At 43.2% G+C, this 23579-nt stretch overlaps 1 protein-coding gene across 1 annotated transcript in view; it reads right to left on the reverse strand.

Moving 5' to 3' along the window:
* The window catches only part of LOC129836141 (TATA-binding protein-associated factor 172-like), a 64954-nt gene that overhangs the window by 39904 nt on the left and 1471 nt on the right, over window positions 1–23579 (reverse strand). The window contains exons 2-13 of the mRNA XM_055901974.1: window positions 23097–23220; window positions 22373–22487; window positions 21594–21734; window positions 20160–20368; window positions 16286–16419; window positions 15931–16060; window positions 15674–15742; window positions 9949–10038; window positions 9748–9843; window positions 3697–3873; window positions 3279–3419; window positions 257–381 (exon numbers count right to left, since the gene is read on the reverse strand). Of these exons, the coding sequence (XP_055757949.1) occupies window positions 257–381; window positions 3279–3419; window positions 3697–3873; window positions 9748–9843; window positions 9949–10038; window positions 15674–15742; window positions 15931–16060; window positions 16286–16419; window positions 20160–20368; window positions 21594–21734; window positions 22373–22487; window positions 23097–23220 (1551 nt within the window). The remainder of the gene's footprint in view (window positions 1–256; window positions 382–3278; window positions 3420–3696; window positions 3874–9747; window positions 9844–9948; window positions 10039–15673; window positions 15743–15930; window positions 16061–16285; window positions 16420–20159; window positions 20369–21593; window positions 21735–22372; window positions 22488–23096; window positions 23221–23579) is intronic.

The following is a 23579-nucleotide window of genomic DNA, read 5'->3' on the forward strand; positions in this document are numbered from 1 at the left end:
TCCTTAGTACATCCTAAGCACACTAGACGTTTCATTGACAAAGGACACCACAAGAACAAACACGTACTGGTTTGAATGTTCCTCAGCCATAAACACCATTGACTTTACAACACCTGCTTTTTACCACAACAATTGTTAGTGCAACTTTTTGATTGTAGATCATCGGAATGTTCCTTAAAGTACAAGATGTTCATGATTTCCACAATGAAGTGGGAGAAGAGGTTATGTCTGTACAGACAGGAGAGGTGTCACTCACCTGCACTGTCGGACTTGAGGGTAGGTGAGCAGAGAGGACAGTAGGGTCATGATGCTGTTGGTGGAGGCTGTCAGATCATCCAGCTCCAGGAGAGCATCCCACAGGGAGTTCACTATGAATGGGACCTGAACAATACCGGGGAAATAACAGCAGTCATGATCTACATACAACTGAGACAACTGCTATGGTTAGCACAGTACTGAAAAAAAAAACCCAGAGCAAATAAACATCAAACTGGGTTGTGTTCATCAGCAAACTCAATGGAAAACATTTTTGCAACGGAAAACGAAAATGTCCAGGTAGTCCCTCCCGATTTCAATCAATCAGTCCATTTGGTGCCAACTGAACACAACCCTATTGTGCCATAGACATGCCAAGAATTTTGAGCACCACTTCTGCGCGGCGGCGGCACCCACCCCGCAGACCCCACGACGGCGCGGGCGACACCCACACTGCTCAAATCATAGCTAAATTGTGGGGGTTTTTGCCTTATGTTGGCAGAAGACTGCCTCAGTAGGAATGGTAGGCTATTCTTCAGTAATTAATTATACTGAACTAAAATATAAAAATGCAACAAGATTTTACTGAGTTACAATTTATATAAGGAAAATCTGTCAATTTAAATAAATTCATTTGGGCCTAATCTATGGATTTCACGACCGGAAATATAGATACGCATCAGTTGGTCACATATTTCCCAGCAGCATACCACCCTGCATACCACTGCTGGCTTGCTCCTGAAGCTAAGCAGGGTCAGTCCCTGGATGGGAGACCAGATGCTGCTGGAAGTGGTGTTGGAGGGCCAGTAGGAGGCACTCTTTCCTCTGGTCTAAAAAAAAATATCCCAATGCCCCTACACACTACCCTGTGTAGGGTGCCGTCTTTCGGATGGGACGTTAAACGGGTGTTCTGAGGTCATTAATTATCCCATGGCACTTATAGTAAGAGTAGGGTGTTAACCCTGGTGTCCAGGCTAAATTCCCAATCTGGCCCTCAAACCATCACTGTCACCTAATAATCCCCAGTTTACAATTGGCTCATTCATCCCCCTCCTCTCCCCTGTAACTATTCCCCAGGTCATTGCTGTAAATGAGAATGTGTTCTCAATCAATTTACCTGGTAAAATAATTGATTGTGGCCTGTCTAATGTTGTCACACTTATTTACATTTACATTTTACATTTAAGTCATTTAGCAGACGCTCTTATCCAGAGCGACTTACAAATTGGTGCATTCACCTAATGACATCCAGTGGAACAGCCACTTTACAATAGTGCATCTACATCTTTTAAGGGGGGGGGGGGGGCAGAAGGATTGCTTTATCCTATCCTAGGTATTCCTATCTTCAAAGGCTGTGTGAAGTTGCTGGATATTGGAACATGGTGACCCAGAGCATCCCAAACATGCTCAATTGGTGACATGTCTGATGAGTATGCAGGCCATGAAAGAACTGGGACATTTTCAGCTTCCAGGAATTGTTTACAGATCCTTGTGATGGCGGTAGATGAAGTGCACGACAATGGGCTATAGGATCTTATCACGGTATCTCTGTGCCATCAATAAAATGCAATTGTGTTTGTAGCTTATGCCTGCCCCGACAGGCACTCTGTTCATAATGCTGACATCAGCACACGTGAGGCCGGTTGGACGTACAGCCAAAGTCTTTAAAACAACATTGGAGGTGGCTTTAACATTCAATTCTCTGGCAGCAGCTCTGATGGACATTCCTGCAGTCAGCATGCCAATTGCACGCTCCATCAAAAAGTGGCATTGTGGGACAAAACTGTACATTTTAGAGTGGCCTTTTATTGTCCCCAGCAGAAAGTGCACCTGTGTAATGATCGTGCTGTTTAATCAGCTTCTTGATAATCCATCCACCTGACAAGTATGGCATATCTTGGCAAAGGAGAAATGCTCACTAACAGGGATGTTAACAAATTTGTGCATCAAATTTGGGAGAAATAAGCTATTTGTGCATATTGAACATTTCTTGGATCTTATTTCAGCTCATGTAGCATGGGACCAACACTTCATGTTGCGTTTATATTTTTAAAATGTACAATCAGGGCTCTCCCTAGGATATTCTGACAAGGTGGGGTTGATGTAGGACTTAGGTTGGGAGGTCCGGAGGGGGGGGGGTCAGTCAATTTCCCCCTCAAGAAGTCGGAGCATTTAGCAGTTTTTTTTTTACCTGTAATTGCCATTTCCGTGAAACTTAGTCTTAAATTATAAACAATGTAGCCAACATGGAAGTCTTATGTTTGATCCTTAAAATTTCACATTATTCCATTATTCTAGGTAAAATTGAGGGGTAAAGATTATTCTCATTATTAGGTGTCTATGTGGCTAGTCTAGTGAAAATGGCTTCTTACATTTTGTTTGGGGAGATAATTCAGAACAATTCAATTACTGGACGCAAAATAGCTAGTAGTCTAGCTCACTGTAGGCTATTTGGAATAGGAAACTGAACTAGGCCTATAGGAGCTTGTTTCAGATCTCCATCTCTGACCTAATCCATCAAGTTAAGTCTGACTACTAGGCTACCATTCATTCAACATGCCTCGTTGACATCGGTGAACTGACTATTATCATAATTAGCAGCCTACTGTTGACATACAGCTATTTAAAGAGGACCGATCAAGAACTGATTAATTAACATAGGCCTACTAATCTTTAAGAGTCTAACAGTACGGTTTCTGTTTCCATCCACGCAGCAACACACACTGAACTACGATAAGTGCTTTCTGGGATCAGAGCAGACCGCTAGAGATGAGTCAAAAATCACAATGTGCCAACGATAAGACTATTTTAGGGTCGTTTTTCGTACCAGCGAACTCTAATCTCAAATTGCGTGCATGGTGGGCAAAATGTGTGCAGGTTGACAGGTCTGAAGAAGTTTACAATGACAACAAAGGCAAAGCCATGGGACAGGCATGACAGAGGGGTGAGGTTGGAGAGAGGCTAAGGAGCAGATAATGTGACCACATGTAAAGAGTGACTGTGGAGAGGAGCTCCTGTCTGACCTTGTTGGGGAGTAGCTGCACTAACCCGTCCACCACAGGGATGAGGGCCGCGGCCGCCACCGCTCTGACATCATCATCCAGGTCCTGCAGCCCCTCCGTGATGGCAGGGAGCACCCGTGGAAGCAGAGCGGATATCAGGTCCTGGGAGGAAAGCGAGGGAGCGAGAAAAAAAAGTTACAGAAAGACAATGAGTGCAGTCCAGGGATCATGAACTAGATTCAGACTTTTTTTTGTTCAGAAAACTTGGGGGGGGGGGGGATAAATTCACCCACGGGCGAAATTCAGCCAGCTGGGTAACCCTGGTCTAGTCTACAGTATGCATGTATAAAACACTTGATTTACTGCCTTAAAATGGATAACACACATCACGTATGTTGGGTGGCAGAGGCAAGCAGACAGGACAGGAGGTTATTGGTACCTGTCTGACTGCCAGGCCATACTTGATGCCCAGAAGACCCCCATGCCGGACCTCCCACTGGTCCTCCGTCAGCAGCTTCAGCAGGATGTCTACTGTCATGGTAACACCGCTGTCAGTCATGTGGCGCAAGGCCACGCCCAGTGTCTGGGCACAGGTCTCTCTAACCGGAGCCACCACCTGACCAGAGAGACAGCATGTTGGACATAGAGCAAAGCCTGACTCGTAAATGCCAGTGAGTAGGGTTGCAAAATTCTGTAAACTCTTGCTTTTTTTTATGTTCCTGGAATATTGTGACCTTACCCCAAAGGAGTAGTCACCAACCTTTTAAGTCAAGATCACTTGGAGTCAAAATGAAAACCGAAGACTACCGCTCAGATCATTATACATACATACAGTTGAAGTCAGAAGTTCACATACACCTTAGCCAATTACATTTAAAATCAGTTTTTCACATTCCTGACATATAATCCTACACTCAATTAGTATTTGGTAGCACTGCTTTTAAATTATTTAACTTAAGCTAAACGTTTTGGGTAGGCTTCCACAAGCTTCCCACAATAAGTTGGGTAAATTTTGGACAATTCCTCCTGACAGAGCTGGTGTAAATGAGTCAGGTTTGTAGGCCTCCTTGCTCACACAGGCTTTTTCAGTTGTGCCCACAAATGTTCTGTAGGATTTAGGTCAGGGCTTTGTGATGGCCACTCCAAACCTTGACTTTGTTGTCCTTAAGCCATTTTGCCACAACTTTGGAAGTATGCTTGGGGTCATTGTCCATTTGGAAGACCCATTTGCAACCAAGCTATCACTTCCTGACTGATGTCTTGAAATGTTGCTTCAATATATCCACATCATTTTCCTCCTCATGATGCCATCTATTTTGTGAAGTGCACCAGTTCCTCCTGCAGCAAAGCACCACCACAACATGATGCTGTTCTTTGGCTTGCAACCCTCCCCCTTTTTCCTCCAAACATAATGGTCATTATGGACAAACAGTTCTATTTTTGTTTCATCAGACCAGAGGACATTTCTCCAAAAAGTACGATCTTTGTCCCCATGTGCAGTTGCAACAGTAGTCTGGATTTTTTATGGTGGTTTTGGAGCAGTGGCTTCTTCCTTGCTGAGCGGCCTTACGGGTTATGTCGATATATGACTCGTCGAACTGTGGATATAGCTACTTTTGTACCCGTTTCCTCCAGCATCTTCACAAGGTCCTTTGCTGTTGTTCTGGGATTGATGTGCACTTTTTGCACCAAAGTACGTTCATCTCTAGGAGACAGAACGCGTCTCCTTCCTGAGCGGTATGACAGCTGCATGGTCCCATGGTGTTTATACTTGTGTACTATTGTTTGTACAGATGAACATTGTTCCTTCAGGCATTTGGAAATTGCTCCCAAGGATGAACCATACTTGTGGAAGTCTACAATTGTTTTTCTGTGGTCTTGGCTGATTTATTTAGATTTTTCCATGTCAAGCATAGAGATACCTCACTTGCTTTGGCAATGTTTACACGTTTCCCATGCCAATAAAGCCCCTTGAATTGATACTGAGTTTGAAGGTAGGCCTTGAAATACATCTACAGGTACACCTCCAATTGACTAAAATTATGTCAATTAGCCTATCAGAAGCATGACAATTTTCTGAAATTTTCCAAGCTGTTCAAAGGTACAGTCAATTTAGTGTATGTAAACTTCTGATCCACTGAAATTGTGATACAGTGATTTATATGTGAAATAATCTGTCTGTAAACAATTGTTGGAAAAATTACTTGTGTCATGCACAAAGTAGATGTCCTAACTGACTTGCCAAAACTATAGGTTGTTAACAAGAAATTTGTGGAGTGGTTGAAAAACGAGATTTAATGACTACAACCTAAGTGTATGTAAACTTGCGACTTCAACTGTACATACATACATACAGTGCCTTGCAAAAGTATTCATCCCCCATGGCGTTTCTCCAATTTTGTTGCATTACAACCTGTAATTTACATGGATTTTTATTTGGATTTCATGTAATGGACATGCACAAAATAGTCCAAATTGGTGAAGTGAAATGGAAAAAAATTACTTGTTTCAAAAAATTCAGAAAAATAAAAAACGTAAAAGTGGTGCGTGCATATGTATTCACCCCCTTTGCTATGAAGCCCCTAAATAAAAAGTTATGCAACCATTACCTTCAAAAGTTAAATAAAGTTCACCTGTGTGCAATCTAAGTGTCACCTGATCTCAGTATGAACTTAGCAAAAACAAAGTCCTCTCGCTGTTTATTTTCAGAAAAATTAACATGTGCAAATATTTGTGTGAACATAAGATTCAAAAACTGAGACAAACTGAACAAGTTCCACAGACATGTGACTAACAGAAATTGAATAATGTATCCTGAACAAAGGGGGGGGGGGTCAAAAGTAACAGTCAGTTTCTGGTGCTTCATGAAGTACTGCAGCGCATCTCCTCCTCATGGACTGTACCCGATTTGCCAGTTCTTGCTGTGAGATGTTACCCAACTCTTCCACCAAGGCACCTGCACGTTTCTGGACATTTCTGGGGGGAATGGCCCTAGCCCTCACCCTCCGATCCAACAAGTCCCAGACGTGCTCAATTGGATTCGCTGGCCATGGCAGAACACTGGCATTCCTGTCTTGCAGGAAATCACGCACAGAATGGCTGGTGGCATTGTCATGACAGGATGAACCTGCAGGGAAGGTACCACATGAGGGAGCAGGATGTCTTTCCGTAACGCACAGCGTTAAGATAGCCTGCAATGACAAGCTCAGTTTATGCTGTGAGACACCGCACCAGACCATGACAGACCCTCCACCTCCAAATTGATCCCGCTCCAGAGTACAGACCTCGGTGTAACGCTCATTCCTTCGTCGATAAACATGACTCGTCAGTGAAGAGCACTTTTTGCCTGTCTGGTCCAGCGACAGTGGGTTTGTGCTCATAGGCGACGTTGTTGCCGGTGATGTCTGGTGAGGACCTGCCTTACAACAAGCCTACAAGACCTCAGTCCAGCCTCTCTCATCCTATTGCGGACAGTCTGAACACTGATGGAGGGATTGTGCATTCCTGGTGTAACTCGGGCAGTTGTTGCCATCCTGTACCTGTCCCACAGGTGTGATGTTCGGATGTACCGATCCTGTGCAGGTGTTGTTACACGTGGTCTGCCACTGCGAGGACAATCAGCTGTCCGTACTGTCTCCCTGTAGCTCTGTCTTAGGCATTGCAATATATTGCCCTGGCCACATCTGCAGTCCTCATGCCTCCTTGCAGCATGCCTCAGGCACGTTCACGCAGATGAGCAGGGACCCTGGGCATCTTTCTTTTTGTATTTAGAGTTAGTAGAAAGGCCTCTTTAGTGTCCTAAGTTGTCATAACTGTGACCTTAATTGCCTACCATCTGTAAGCTGTTATTGTCTTAACGACCGGTCCACAGGTGCATGTTCATTAATTGTTTATGGTTAATTGAACAAGCATGGGAAACAGTGTTTAAACCCTTTACAGTGAAGATCTGTGAAGTTAGATTTTTACAAATTATCTTTGAAAGACATTGTCCTGAAAAAGGGACTTTTTTTTGTTGCTGAGTTTATATTTCCCTGTTCTGAAAGGCCCCAGAGTCTGCAATACCACAAAGCAAGGGGCACCACCAAGCAAGCGGCACCTTGAAGACCAAGGACCTCTCCAAACAGGTCAGGGACAAAGTTGGAGAAGTACAGATCAGGGTTGGGTTATAAAAATTCTGCAACTTTGAACATCCCACAGAGCATCACTAAATACATTATTTAAACATTTAAAGAATATGGCACCACAACAAACCTGCCAAGAGAGGGCCGCCCACCAAAGCTCACAGACCAGGCAAGGAGGGCATTAATCAGAGGCAACAAAGAGACCAAAGATAACCCTGAAGAAGCTGCAAAGCTCCACAGCGGAGATTGGAGTATCTGTCCACAGGACCACTTTAAGCCTTACACTCCACAGAGCTGGGCTTCATAGAAGAGTGGCCAGAAAAATGGCCATTTCTTAAAGAAAAGAAATAAGCAAACACATTTGGTGTTCGCCAAAAGGCATGTGGGAGACTCCCCAAACATATGGAAGAAGGTACTCTGGTCAGATGAGAATTGAGCTTTTTGGCCAGAGAAAAACCCTATGTCAGGCACAAACTCAAAACCTCTCATCACCCCGACAACACCATCCCCACAGTGGAACACGGTGGTGGCAGCATCGTGCTGTGGGGATGTTTTTTTTCATCGGCAGGGATTGGGAAACTAGGCAGAATTGAAGGAATGATGGATGAAGCTAAATACAGGGACATTGGAGGGAAACCTGTTTCAGTCTTCATAGAGATTTGAGACTGGGAAGGAGGTTCACCTTCCAGCAGGACAATGACCCTAAGCATACTGCTAAAGCAACACTCAAATGGTTTAAGGGGAAACATTTAAATATCTTGGAATTGCCTAGTCAAAGCCCAGATCTCATTCTAATTGAGAATCTGTGGTATGACTTAAATATTGCTGTACACCAGCGGAACCCATCCAACTTGAAGGAGCTGGCGCAGTTTTACCTTGAAGGATGTGCAGAAATCCCAGTGGCTAGATGTGCCAAGCTTATAGAGACTTGCAGCTGTAATTGCTGCAAAAGGTGGCTCTACAAAGTATTGACTTTGGGTGGGTAGAAATAGTTGTGTGCTCAAGTTCAGTTTGTGTCTTCTTTCTTGTTTTTTTCACAATGAAAAATTATTTGCATCTTCAAAGTGGTAGGCATAGTGTAAATCAAATGACACAACCTGGTTATTAAAATGGGGGGAGGGGGGGGTTTGTAAGGCAACAAAATAGGAAAAATGCCAAGGGGGGTGAATACCTTTGCAAGCCACTGTACAAACACACTATATATATATATATATATATATTTTTTTTTTATTATTATTATTATTATTATTTTATTTTATTATTTTTTTTTACATACGCCTATCAACATTACCCAAAATTAAAAACAGTTCTGTAGCAATGTTTGTGCCGTAGGCTATAGACACAATACATTATCACGGTGTATTGGCAATGCTTGAATTGACCTGCCAATGTTGTCAAACAATTATGAAATTATATACATTTTTAAATTAGGTATATGATCACACTAGTTATGGATCATTTGTTGTATTATTTGTGAGGCTCAGCTTAGTAAGCATAATCATTTTACTTTCTTGTGGACTGATGGCCTACATCTGATGGAAGGGAGGAAGCAGCAGTGAGGCTGCCTCTCACCGGACTCAACGTCCCTCTGTCCCCTTTTCTCAGTTGAGGACAGTCTTCTAGCTCATGGCGATACTCAAGCAACACTCCATTATTTCTGCTTCATGCAGCAATTCACGTTGTTACTCCTATGCCCAAAGAAAGTGAAATATTCCTTGATATTAAAAAGAGACAGGCCGCTAATAATAACGATCCAAGCTTATCCTAAATCTTTGGTATAATCATTCGTCGCAGCTGCAGTATTGGTTATAGTGTATGGAAGTAAGGAACACACACATTATGGCTTATAAAGGTGTTGAACAAAGTGTTGACAGGGCGGAACAACTTACACATAAAAACAGCAGCTCTTTGCTGTATTTGTCGAGTCTGTCTAGTCATGGTTTTAAACGTTTAGAAATCTCACAGTAGGCTTGTCAGCTTTGCGTTCTGTTCGAGGCTTCTTTTTACAGTCTACGGCCTCGAGGAAACTGTGCAGACACAGTGATCTGAGCTCTGATTGGCCAGCAGTAGGCCTATAGGTGCACTTGATTTGTTCTCCGGGCCTGCCGGGTAGGCAGCGTTCCACCTTGAGACACATGAAATGGTTCAGAATGGGAACATTGCCTTCCCCGAGCTAGGGCTGCTGAATCAATTGCACCTACCACCAACAGCAAGACACAAATACAAAATAGGAACGAAAAGCTATATCGTTGTTTTTGTTTTTTACAGATATGTTTAGTTATTGACTAGAAATGCCTTGGAGATCGACTGGTTGGGGACCACTTATATTGAATTAAATTCAGCCACCCCTTGTATGCTACAAGACACACCTCATCAGAGACAAAATCTCCAAAACGGTCCAGAGCAAAGACACAGAGCAGCCGGATGACCACATCCTCCAGCCACTCCTGGTGGTACCGCGCCATCTGGAAACGGTCAGACATTAGTGGTCAAATCCATTATAGGTCAACTGAAATATTTATGTTTGGTTTGAATGAAGGTTGCATAGAGAGAAGTGTTAGATACAGTACCTGTTCTGCAGTGCTTCCCACCAGCTTCCCTCCTCCAGCGCCTTGAGACTTGAGGATCTCCCTGAGGCCTGTGCCTGCTCCGTGACGAATCTGGACACAGACACACAATCAGAGCACTAGTAGCTGCACAGCTCATATTAGTGTCAGTCTACATGCTGCCCGTTGAGTTATACATTGGATCCTTAAAATAACAATACAATGAACAAAAACACAATATTTAAACTGTTGATCCCATTTTTCATGAGCTGAAATAAAAAAATATCACAGAAATGTTTCATAGGAACAAAAAGCTAATTTCTCTACAAGTTTGTTTACTTCCCTGTTTGTGCACATTCCTCATTTGCCAATATAAGCCATCCACTTGACAGGTGTGGCATATCAAGAAACTGATTAAACAGGATGATCATTCAGGTGCACCTTGTGCTGGGGACAATAAAATGCCACTAAAATGTGCAGTTGTGTCACAACACAATTACACAAATGTCAAGTCGAGGGAGCATGCAATTGGCATGCTGACAGCAGGCATGTCCAAGAGCTGTTGACAGAATTGATTGTTCATTTCTCTACTATAAGCCGCCTAAGTCGTTTTAGAGAATTTGGCAGTAAGTCCAACCGGCCTCACAACCGCAGACCACGTGTGACCACGCCAGCCCAGGATCTCAACATCAAGCATCTTCACCTGCAGGATTGTCTGAGACCAGCCACCCGGGCAGCTGATGAAACCGTGGGTTTGCACAACCCAAGTATTTCTGCACAAACTGTTAGAAACCGTCTCAGGGAAGCTCATCTCCGTGCTTGATGTACTCAATGTCTTGACCTGACTGCAGCTGAACATTGTAACCGACTTCAGTGGGCAAACGCTCACCTTCAATGGCCACTGACAGTGTGCTCCCAGTTTCAACTGTACCGGTCAGGTGGCAGACAGCGGGTATTGCGTTGTATGGGCGAGCGGTTTGGTGATGTCTACATTGTGAACATAGTGCCACATGGTGGCGGTGGGGTTACGGTATGGGCAGGCATAAGCTAGGGACAATAAACACAATGTGCATTCAAATGACCATCAATAAAATGCTAGACATACAGTAACGAGATCCTGACGCCCCTTGTGGTGCCATTAATCCGTCACCATCTCATGTTTCAGCATGATAATGCAAGGGCCCATGTCACGAGGATCTGTAGACAATTCCTGGAAGCTGCATACTCAGACATGTCACCCATTGAGCATGTTCGGGATGCTTTGGATTGACGTGTACGACTGTGTTCCAGTTCACACCAATATCCAGCAACTTCGCATTGCCATTGAAGAGTGGGATAACATGCCACAGGCCACAAACAGCCTGATCAAATCTATATTAAGGAGCTGTGCTGTGCTGCATGAGGCAAATGGTGATCCAACAGATATTGACTTGTTTTTCAGATCCACAACCCTACTTTTTTCTTTAGGCATCTGTAACCAGATTTATATCTGTATTCCCAGTCATGGTAAATCCATAGATTAGGCCCCAAAGAATTCATTTAAATTGACTGAGTTCCTTATATGAACTGTAACTCAGTAAAATCTTTGACATTTTTGTATGTAATACCGCCGGCTGCTGTTTTACACAACCTTAAATCAACCGTGCTATCTTGTCACATTGTAACTTGTTTTTTTACATAATGTTGCTGCTACCGTCTCTTATGACCGAAAATAGCTTCTGGATATTAAAACAGCGATTAATCACCTCAAATTGGCCGAAGGGTATACTGCTTCTCCGAGACCAGGCCCAAATCCCTGTCCTTCGCGTGAAAAGACAGAAATACAGGGGGCGGAGATAGGGGTGCCTTGTTAGACTTCAAAGGCGAGTGGGTATTCCGCCTCAACCATCCGTTCTATTGCCTAACGTGCAATCACTAGAAAATAAACTAGATGATTTCCGTTCGAGACCATCCTACCAAAGGGACATTAAAAAGCTGTAATAGCTTATGTTTTACCGAGTCGTGGCTGAACAACGACGCGGATAATATACATTTGGCTAGGTTTTCCGTGCATCGGCAAGACAGAACAGCAACGTCTGGTAAGACGAGGGGCGGAGGTGTGGGTCTATTTTTCAATAACAGCTGGTGCAATGTCAAATATTAAGGAAGTCTAAAGGTATTGCGCAACTGAAGTAGATTACCTCATGAAACTGTAGAGCTGACTATTTTTCGTAGCCGTCTACTTAACACTACAAACCGATGCTGGCACTAAGACCGCTTTCAACGAGAACAAGAAAATGCTCATCCAGAAGTGGCGCTCCTAGTGGCCTGGGACTTTAATGCAGGCAAACGTGAATACATTTGACCTAATTTCTACTAGAATGTCACATGTGCAACCAGAGGGAGAAATAATTATTTTAAAAATATTTAAAAAACACCTCTAATCCACACAGATGCATACAAACCACTCCCTCCATCTAGCAAATCTGATCATAATTCTATCCTCCTGATTCCTGCTTAATTAAAGCAGGAAATTGTCAAATGACAGATGCTACAGGACAGTTTTCCTAGCACAGACTGGAATATGTTCCGGGATTCACCCAATGGCATTGAGGAGTATACCACCTCAGTCACCGGCTTCATCAATAAGTGCATCGATGACGTTGTCGCCACAGTGACCGTACGTACATATCCCAACCAGAAGCCATGGATTACAGGCAACATCAACACCGAGCTAAAAGATAGAGCTGCCGTTTCAAAGGATTAGGACACTAATCCGGACACTTATAAGAAATCCCGCTATGCCCACAGACAAACAACCAAACAGGCAAAGCATCAATACAGGACTAAGACTGACTCCTACTACACCAGCTTTGACACTCATCGGATGTGGCAGGGCTTGCAAACTATTATGGACTACAAACGGGAAACCAAGACATGAGCTGCCCAGTGACACGAGCGAAATGCCTTTCATGCTCACTTTGACGCAAGCAACACTGAAGCATGCATGAGCGCACCAGCTGTTCCGGACGACTGTGATCACACTCTCCGTAGCCGACGTGAGCAAGACCTTTAAACTGGTCAACATTCACAAGGCTGCGGAGCCAGATGGATTACGAGGACCGTGTATTCCGAGCATGCAATGACCAACTAGCAAGTGTCTTCACTGATATTTTCAACATCTCCCTCACCGAGTCTGTAATACCAACATGTCTCAAGCAGACCACCATAGGCCCTGTGCCCAAAAAAGTGACGGTAACTTGCCTAAATGACTACCGGCCTGTAGCACATGAAGTGCTTCGAAAGGCTGGTCATGGCTCACATCAACACCATTATCCCAGAAACCATACACCCACTCCAATTCCCATACTGCCCCAACAGCTCCACAGATGACGTAATCTCAATAGCATGCCACACTGCCCTTTCCCACCTGGACAAAAGAAACACTTGTGAAAATGCTGTTCATTGACTACAGCTCAGTGTTCAACACCATAGTGCCCTCAAAGCTCATCACTAAGCTAAGGACCCTGGGACTAAAACACCTCCCTCTGCAACTGGATCCAGGACTTCCTGACGGGCCGCTCACAGGTGGTAAGTGTAGGCAACAACAGTCACGATGATCTGCAACACAGGGGCCCCTCAGGGGTGCGTGCTTAGTCCCGTCCTGTACTCCCTGTTCACCCACGACTGCGTGGCCAAGCATGACTCCAACTACATCATTAAGTTTGCTGACAACACAACGGTGGTAGACCTGATCACCGACAACAATGAGAATGCCTATAGGGAGGAGGTCAGAGACCTGGCAGTGTTGTGCCAGGACAACCTCTTCCTCAACATGAGCAAGACAAAGGATGTGATTGTGGACTACAGGAACAGGAGGGCTGAACAAGCCCACCATTCACATTGACGGGGCTGTAGTAGAGCGGGTCGAGAGTTTCAAGTTCCTTGGTGTCCACATCACCAAAATATCATGGTCCAAAGACACCAAGACAGTCATGAAAAGGACAAAACTTTCTCCTCGGGAGACTGAAAAGATTTGCCATGGGTCCCCAGATGCTCAAAAGGTTCTACAGCTGCACCATCAAGAGCATCCTGACCGGTTGCATCACCGCCTGATATGGAACTGCTCGGCATCCGACCGTAAGGCGCTACAGAGGGTAGTGCGTACAGTATATCACTGGGGCCAAGCTTCCTGCCATCCAGGACCATCATGTAGTAATAAAAAAAATGGTTAAGTGTTTAATCAAAATTGATTTTAGATTGTTCAAAGTAGTATCAGCTTTGCCCACCCTTGGCATTCTCTCAACCAGCTTCACCTGGAATGCTTTTCCAACACTCTTGAGGGAGTTCCCACATATGGGGAGTACTTGTTTGCTGCTTTTCTTCCACTCTGCAGTCTAACTCATCCCAAACCATCTCAATTGGGTTCAGGTCAGGTCATCTGATGCAGCCCTCCATTCCCCTCATTCTTGGTCCAATAACCCTTACACAGCCTGGAGGTGTTTGGGGTCATTGTCCTGTTGAAAACCCTAAATGATAGAGGGACTAAGAGCAAACCAGATGGGATGGCGTATCGCTGCAGAATGCTGTGGTAGCCATGCTGGTTAAGTGTGCCTTGACTTCTAAATAAAATCAGTGACAATGTCACCAGCAAAGCACCCCCACCACCTCCATGCTTCACGGTGGTAACCACACATGCAGAGCTCACCCGTTCATCTACTCTGTGTCTCAAAGACAAAAAATAATAAATCAAATCTGGACTGACCAAAGGACATTTTTCCACCGGTTTAATGTCCTTTGCTTGTGTTTCTTGGCACAAGGAAGTCTCTTCTTATTGGCGTCCTTTAGTAGTGGTTTTTTCGCAGCAATTCAACTATGAAAGCCTGATTGACGCAGTCTCCTCTGAACAGTTGAGGTTGAGATGTCGGTTACTTTATTCGGGCTGGTAACTCCATATGAACTTGTACCCTGCAGCAGAGGTAACTCTGGGTCTTCCTTTCCTATGGCGGTCCTCAAGAGATCCAGTTTCATCATAGGGCTTGGTTTTTGTGACTGCACTTGACGAAAATCTCAAAAGTTCTTGACATTTTCAGGATTAAGACAAAGGTCAGTCAAAGTAGTGATGGACTGTCGTTTCCCTTCGCTTATTTGGGCTGTTTTTGCCATAGTATGGATTTGATCCTTCACCAAATAGGGCCATCTTCTGTATACCACCCGTACCATGTCACAGCACAACTGATTGGCTCAAACACATTGAGGAAAGAAATTCCACAAATTAACAAGGCACACATGTTAATTGAAATGCATTCCAGGTGACTAACTCATGAAGCTGGTTGAGAGAATGCCAAGACTGTGCAAAGCTGTCATATAGGCAAAGGGAGGCTACTTTGATGAATTTCAAATATATTTTGATATGTTTAAAACGTTTTTGGTTACTACATGATTCCATATATGTTATTTCATAGTTTTGATGTCTTCACTATTAAGCTACAATGTAGAAAATAGTCAAACTAAATAAAAACCTTGGAATGAGTAGGTATCCAAACTAGTTTATTTAGTAAATATTTTCTTAACTCCATTTCTTGAACTGCATTGTTGGTTAAGGGCTCATAAATAAGCATTTCACGGTAAGGTCGACACTTTGTAGTCGGGGGATATGACAAATACAATATGATTTGATGTTGCGTTTATATTTTTGTTCAGTGTTCATAAAGAGCTGTAGGATTGCAATTGACTTGAACAGGTCTGCTAAGACTACGAAGGTCATTACCTCCCATGAGGGGTTGAAGAGGTCATTACAGAGCTCATCACAGAAGCTCTCCAGGGGCCACTCCTGGGTCTGAATAAAAACAAAAACACAAGTTGAATCAGAACTTCTCTTCAATGTTTGGACAAAGACACTAATTTCATAACTATCCAGTCTGTTTTTTCAAACACCTAGTAAATTAATTCTCAAGTTCTGTGTAAAATAGTTTACTTCAGCCGTATTCTTTAACGAAGCTTTATCCTTGCTGACCAATCTCCTACCTCTTCCAAGAGACTGGAGTTGTCTGGAACGTTATCGATTAAGACTTTATGCTCCGTTGCCGGTTGCTCGATGACTACGTTACTAGTTTTCCTGTGCTTCTCCTCAGGCTCCCCCTCAAAACTGTCATTACTGCAGGAAGAAAAACATTGATCTGTGATTTGATTTCCCAACTCAGTAATCCAATTTTTTAAAAAGACCTGCAGATGGAAACCAAAGCCCAAAACACCTGGGTCGTGTTCATTAGGGCAAACGTAAATGGTGCATTTCTTACTGGACAAGCCTTCTCCTTCCAATTAGTTTCAGAACCATTTGGGTGCCTAATGAACACAAAGCTTTGGAAGAAATAGGTCATACCTTCTCTCGTTGGGATCCATGTCTCTGGATCGTTGCTTTGCCACTAGCTTGGCCATCCTCTTAGCCTTGTTCTTCTGTCGGTTGCTCATGCCTGGTCGAAACTCTGAGTCTATTATCTCTGCCGCCTGCATGGGCTGAAAAAATATCAATTTCAACTGAACATGAGTTTTTATTGATTAAACAAAACAATATTTACCTTATTGAAAATAAGATTGGAGTCATTAATTCCAGACCAAAGAGAGACTGTTCCTCAGACAGGGAGCATAATGTGTTCTTCTAACAGTGACAAATATTTATGAACAAAATGTGCAGATCACATGCTTAAGTGAAGTGAGCACATAATGACTTGACGCCTCACACGCTGAAAGGTGCAGGCCAGATGGGATGCTGTTGAGTTCATGATCCAACATCTTGAGTCCCCTCACTGTTGAGACTGGTGTTTTGCAGGTACCATTTAATGAAGATGCCAGTTGAAGACTTGAAGTCTGTTTCTCAAACTAGACACTAATATACATGTCCTCTTGTTCAGTTGTGCACCGGGGCCTCCCACTCCTCTTTCTATTCTGGTTTGAGCCAGTTTGCTCTGTTCTGTGAAAGGAGTAGTACACAGCGTTGTACCAGATCTTCAGTTCCTTGGCAATTTCTCACATGGAATAGCCTTCATTTAAGAACAAGAATAGACTGACGAGTCAGAAGATCTTTGTTTCTGGCCATTTTGAGCCTGTAATCTAACTCACAAATGCTGATGCTCCAGATACTCAACTAGTCTAAAGAAGACCAGTTTTATTGCTTCTTTAAATCAGAACAACAGTTTTCAGCTGTGCTAACATAATTGCAAAAGGGTTTTCTAATGATCAATTAGCATTTTAAAATTATAAACTTGGATTAGCTAACACAACGTGCCATTGGAACACAGGAGTGATAGTTACTGATAATGGACCTCTGTTTTTAATGGAATATCTACATAGGCATACAATCTGCCGTTTCCAGCTACAATAGCCATTTACAACATTAATGATGTCTACACTATTTCTGATCATTTTGATGTTATTTTAAAGGCCTTTCTTTTAAAAATAAGGACATTTCTAAGTGACCCTAAACTTTTGAACGGTAGTGTACATATGAGAAAGCTGAAGTCGACATTTACATCAATGGATAGGTAGTCCGATTCCCAGTTCGTCAACTAGATAGCAGTAGGTGATCACATGACGTCTCTTGGCCACTTGAGCCTGGTTTGTGTAGTTAGGCACTTGCTAGGTTTCCATCAAATTGGTGACAGATTTTCATGCAAATAATAAAATCTGTGCATTTCCCACCAGACATGAGTTCATCCAATGTACTTCTTGCGGATAAAAGGATGCGAGTGATGACGTAGTGCACATAAAATGGTGAAATGGGTTTCCACCGCATTTTCAACTCTACTGATGGTTGTCAGAAAGAATATATTTTATATAGCAATGTTGCACGATACACCGAAACTAGAACATAAAATAAAGTTTAAAAAAAACAGTTTGGTAGCAGAATATTACTTTCGGTACTTCTGTCAAATGTGTCTCATGGATCAACTCGGTCTATCAGTGCAGCGGATGTACCCCTTAGTGCGAAAAGCAGGGCCTGCACTGAGTTGCAGCATGTTAATGTGGGGAGCTAACGCTTGAATAATGCGACACGCCATGTAGACATTTTGAAACTTAATTACATTGCAAAACATGTCCAGAACACTTTACAATGCAAGATGATATCAGTAGCTTCCAGCTTTGTAGACTAACTTTTCTTGTTAAACTTACAGCTGAAGCTAGCATCAATTTACTATCCTGGTCATTTGTGTGATAAAATGCAAACTATGCTGATGACCACCAAAACATTATTTATTCCCTTAAGGCGTCGCTCACATTTCTCCCTAAGATTATCTATTGCCTCAGCGAACTGACTCTGGGACATGCCCCTCTTACATTACTGGTTGAAGAGACAGTGCGCACTTTTATCAAATAAGCTACTTCTATGCAAATGTTAGATCCATACAATAAAATAAGTTCCAAATGGAAGGGAAACAGATGGTTTGTCATCTGTATCCTCATGAAATCAGCCAAAACAAGCTCAGACGCAATGCATGCACACTCCTATTGAACACGCATTTATGTGAATAGGCCTAGGCTACATATTGATTTACCCAGTTCATCAAGAGAGAATCATTGTTATATACTGAGATTGTTTTTACCAAAGTCAATTTGATTGATTCATTAATGCATACATGGCTGTCTCTGAATAATGTTGATGTAAAAAACAAAAATGTCAAACGTATTGTTATTGAACTCAAGACGCCCAACGATTGAATAGAGCAGTAGCTGAGTTTATGTCTGGATCAAGCGCCATTCTGTGACTTTGGTTAATGTGCTCTCTTTAGTATCGTGAAGTATCAAGAATTGTGATACTGGACCTGGTATCAAAGTTACAATTCTGGTTTTGGCTTCTTAGCCTTTGTCCCATAATGAAGCTCAGATATTACGACTGACTACGTATCGACCATTATGTAACTATCAGTACAGTCTAACGAGACTACTATCAGTATAACTGTCCATTTTCTGACATCCCATTCATTGTGAGCTATCAACTTGATTTCGAGAGAGGAGAATATATATACACACCCAACATAAATGTGCATAACTGTCACTCATTGGCCCCAAGGGGGTCCTTGTTTCCTCAATGCCTCTAAGCTCATTGGAGGAGGTGGTCTGAGGGAGGGTCCTTGGATCCTATCCTCCAGTGAGCTTAGAGAGGCATTGAGAAAACAAGGATGGAGGAAGCAAGGATTTGACAGCTTGTAACATTTTCAAACAGTACGAGCCAAAGCATGTTGTCAGGACCTACTTCAATGCCTTCTACCGGACTTCCCAGTCAGACAAGCTACAGCATGCCTCTTTCCAAGTTTGGTTACGCATAGTCAGGTAATGATTGGTCAAAAAATACACCTGGCAATGCTGTTCGGTGCTGAAAGCGCCGCCAAGCTTCTAAGCCCGGCGTCACACACCGAGTACGGTTACATGCACACAATGTGATTATTGTGGATAGTCATAATATAATAGTTTGATTAAAACATTTACATGATTTGAGAGAAGAACGATTTCCTTAATAATCCGGTTTACATGGACACATCTGAAATCAGGCTACCTGATGGCAGACAATCGCTAATCAAAATAAGCGACCATGTTATTTTTGGGAAGCATATTGGATTCGGAGTTCGGCCCTATAAAGTTGTGAGAACTACTTCTAAAGACACATACATTCATTCAGTTGTCACTAACTCACTTCACTCGTGCTAAAGAGGGATGCTCACACTGCTGGTGCTACCCCACGGGCAGATCAAATACACAGCTTAAATGCCAATAAAGGCATTTACCTGTAACTAAAAATTCCCTAAATTACTCAGAAAACCAGTTGTTTTAGTCGGCATATGTTTACTTAGATTATGATGAGCAGAGTAAGGTGTTCACATGACTATTGCCTAATCTGCATACTGCCATAATCAGTTTAATATTGAATTATTACTGTGCATGTAAATGTACTCAGTCTGCCACCGTTGTGACCTGAATTAACCTATACTTAGCTTTCTAAATTAATGGGAAAGGATAATAGCCTGCATTTGATGCTACCTGGGATGAGTTCAGTAGTGAGAAAATGCTTTGCATCAGGGAGGGATTACATGGATACATCCAATAAGAAATGCTGATTTTCATTTCCCGTTACAAAATACATAGCCTAATGAACACGACCCTGGTATCAAGCTTCATAGGATGCGGTCCATAATTTGGAGCTCAACATACAGCAGCAGCGTAAAGGAGGAGAGTTGGAAATCACGGTAGTGTTACCGACTCACCACGTGATTGCTGGAGCAGGGTTCAGAGCCCCTCTCTCCCCGTCCCTGGGCCTTAGGGCCACTCGGCGTGCAGGTGTACTGGGTGTCCAGGTCCTCGTCGTTGAACAGCTCCATCGTGTCCATGCCAATGGCGGCACCCATGTCCAGTCCCAGCTTTCTCTGCAGCAGCTTCCTCTGGCGGGCCAGACGCTCTTTATGGTCCACCTCACCTGGCAGGGGCGAGCACAGAGCTAGGGTATGGTGCTTGTAGAAAAGACCAACTCACATTTTATGTAGAGAACACAGGGACATTTATGGCAGGCTTCCCAGACACAGATTAAGCCCCTAGTCTTGGATGTTGTGTGTATTAGACCAGGACCAATGCGTGTCCCTGAAACCAGCCCTTAAGGTATAAATGAAAGCTTCATTCTGCATGTTCCTGTACTTAGGGGACGTAAGTAGGGAGGTAGACTGACAGGAAGGCAAGTGAACTAGAGATTAGAGTATATTATATAACAGCAGGTCAGGTAAACTGTACTTTCACAGGTTGCAGCCAAAATATATCAAAGAGGCACGCAAGTCACTCTGGACTAGTGTAGCAAAGCACAAAAACATGAACTGTCACAGGACCTTGAAAATATGACATAGAGTAGTGAATACTAGGCGGTCCATAGCTGGGGGAACAAAATAAAAACATGTATTATTAAGTTAAGACAAAAGGACAGACTGGAGCCGTTTGAATTCAAATTGTATTCGAACTTGTCACTTGGATCACCACATCGTCATGTAAAAGCAAACTTAGAGGATACAGATTCAATAGTCTAAAGGAAAAGAATATGGGCCCTGGTCCAAAAATAATGCCCTATGAGATTATGGTGCCATTTGGGAGAGATTCAGAATGCAGATTATGCAACATTGAAACTAAATCCTGACACCCTACAGTGTCAAATAATTGTTTGCTGTGTGGAGTCCGGCACAAGCTAAAAGACGAATGTCAATACAGCGGCGGACTCAATCCAAGCAGCTACTTGCTCAGAAGCAGAACCAGACATAGCCTAGCCATGTGGTCACATATCGGATTCTCCCATAACATTCCTTCCAATGGGATAATAACAGACGCAAACCAAACTATTAGGAGCCTCACTGAGCACAGGTGTTCATAGTAGGAGTTAAGAGTTAAAAAGCAGATGGGAAACATGGTTTCAGGGAGTGGATAGAGACATGTTGGCCTTGTGGGGTTGGGGGAATGGGCTGGGAGGTTGGGGTGGAGGCCTACTTGTGTTATATTTTCTTTTCCTGTTTATACTGAATGTATTACTTAAACTTTAAAATATGATCAAATACTCAATACTTTGTAGTTATGTACCTTTTGTAATGTTTTAATTTTTTCTTCTGAGTGGCAGCCCACATGTATGAAATATGACATGATAATACTGATGAGAAAAAAATGCATACCAGACTTGTCATCCTGGACCTCAAACTCCGCACCGGCGGAACCCAGCAGAGAAGCACCATGTTTGAGCAGGCGGGAAATGTCAAAGCGGTAGAAACTCAACCGGTCAGAGGAGTCTTCTGGGGAGAAGTCTGCACACGACTCTGGAAGAGAGACAAGCATTCCATTTTAGTCATTCATCAGATGCTCTTACGCAGAGAGACTTACAGTTCGTGCATTCATAAGATAGCTATGAACCAAACAACCAAAGGCAGCACATGCTTCCTCAATATCAGTAGAGTCAGAGCTAGAAGCGAGGGGGGGGGGGGGACGGGACAAGAAAAGGAGAAACCTGCACACTTCACTTGCGAGTATCACTTGTTTATTTAAGCTTACATATCAGTCCCACTGCCTTGGTCAGGGATTTTTTACAGTACAAAATTAGAAAGTGTGGACCTTGAGTGCTTGATTGCTGATGAAATGTCAAGTGTTTCACTTCAATATGTGATATGAGCCTGAACCACTTTTAAAAAATGTGCCTGCCCACACCTACACACTTAAGTACCTCGTCACCTCCTGTCAATGGTTACTTAAGAGCAGTAGAGATGCAGCGCTAACATCAGTTGTATTACAACACCTCGGGCAAACATCATTACACCCATTCCTGGCCGTTTCAAAGGTAATTTAAATGATAATCCTTTGTGTAATGGAACGTTAAGGCATTATTTGTTCGCTGCTGTAACGATTAACAAAATACAGGCACTTGGCTGTGACTAACGTGGCAGGTTCGAGGTTGGTTCACCTTCTTTGAGCTTGGGTGACGGGTTCCACTCTGGGATATTCTTCACAATGGCCTCCACTGCCTGACCCGCAGCGATACGCGTGTCCCAGTTTGGACTTCTCAGGTATGTCAACACCTGTAGGTTATGGGCAAGTGAGAAAACAGACTCAGAGGATGAACACCTCATTCAAATAGGTGTCAGGTCCCATGTGGCTCAGTTGGTAGAGCATGGTGCTTACAACGCAATGGCTGTGGGTTCCATTTGCAATGAGAACCAATATGAGAAAAGTATGAACTCTGGATAAGGGCGTCTGCTAAATGACTAAAATGTAAATCAGATGGCTATTCCAGGTCAGACAGTCCACTTGTTTAATAATCACTTCAACATTCCCCTGAGGCAACAAAAGACAATGGGCTATGCAACATTCTGACCTTTACGGGCCGCCAGTTAGATTTTTCCAGACAAGGTGAAGGGGGGGGGGGGGGTTTGCAAATCTGTATGGTGGTTAAAGTATGGATGTCCTTTTGGCAGCACTGCAGGCAGATGTGTGGGGAGCTGACAACGTGGAATCCCTGGATCGTTTTCATTAGCCCCCATTGTAGCAAAATGGAAAAAAATAACATTTAAGAACAAGTAGTCTCTCCCCGTTTTAGTCTTTCCTTCCTTCTGGTGCCTAATGAATACAACCCTGATGTAGATAGAAACCTGACTGTAGGCACTCATGAGGACAAGCCCAGCACCCACCTTCGACAAAAGGTTGTTGAGCTCATGCGGGTGGAGCTTGACCACATCTCCCAGCTGTACGGCAGCAGCCTTCCTCGTCACCGGTGTAGTTCCAGTGTCAAGCAGGATGAACAGACGATCAAGCCTGGAGGACGAGAAAGAGAGAGAGAAAACAGAGGAAACAAGTAGATCAGAAAATAAGCATATGCATGCATTGGTCTACATTGCATATATTTTAAGAGACTTCTGAGAAGTTGCATTCATTTTTGGGGCATTTCCAAATGTAACGAAAGGATATCAACTCCATGGAGGGTTGTAAGAATCCTGTCGACAACACTGCAGTTTAAGTCGGAACTTGAACTTCAGCTTTGTGAAATAAGGTGTATATACACACACTTCAGTTTTGCAGTGTATATAACACTAGGGAGGGCACTTCATATCCAAACCATTAAATGAGTTATGACAATCATTCGAACCTAGAGTATACTGTGCATATTACTACCG

This window comes from Salvelinus fontinalis, chromosome 37 (genome assembly GCF_029448725.1).
Source record: "Salvelinus fontinalis isolate EN_2023a chromosome 37, ASM2944872v1, whole genome shotgun sequence".
Lineage (NCBI taxonomy): Eukaryota > Metazoa > Chordata > Actinopteri > Salmoniformes > Salmonidae > Salvelinus > Salvelinus fontinalis.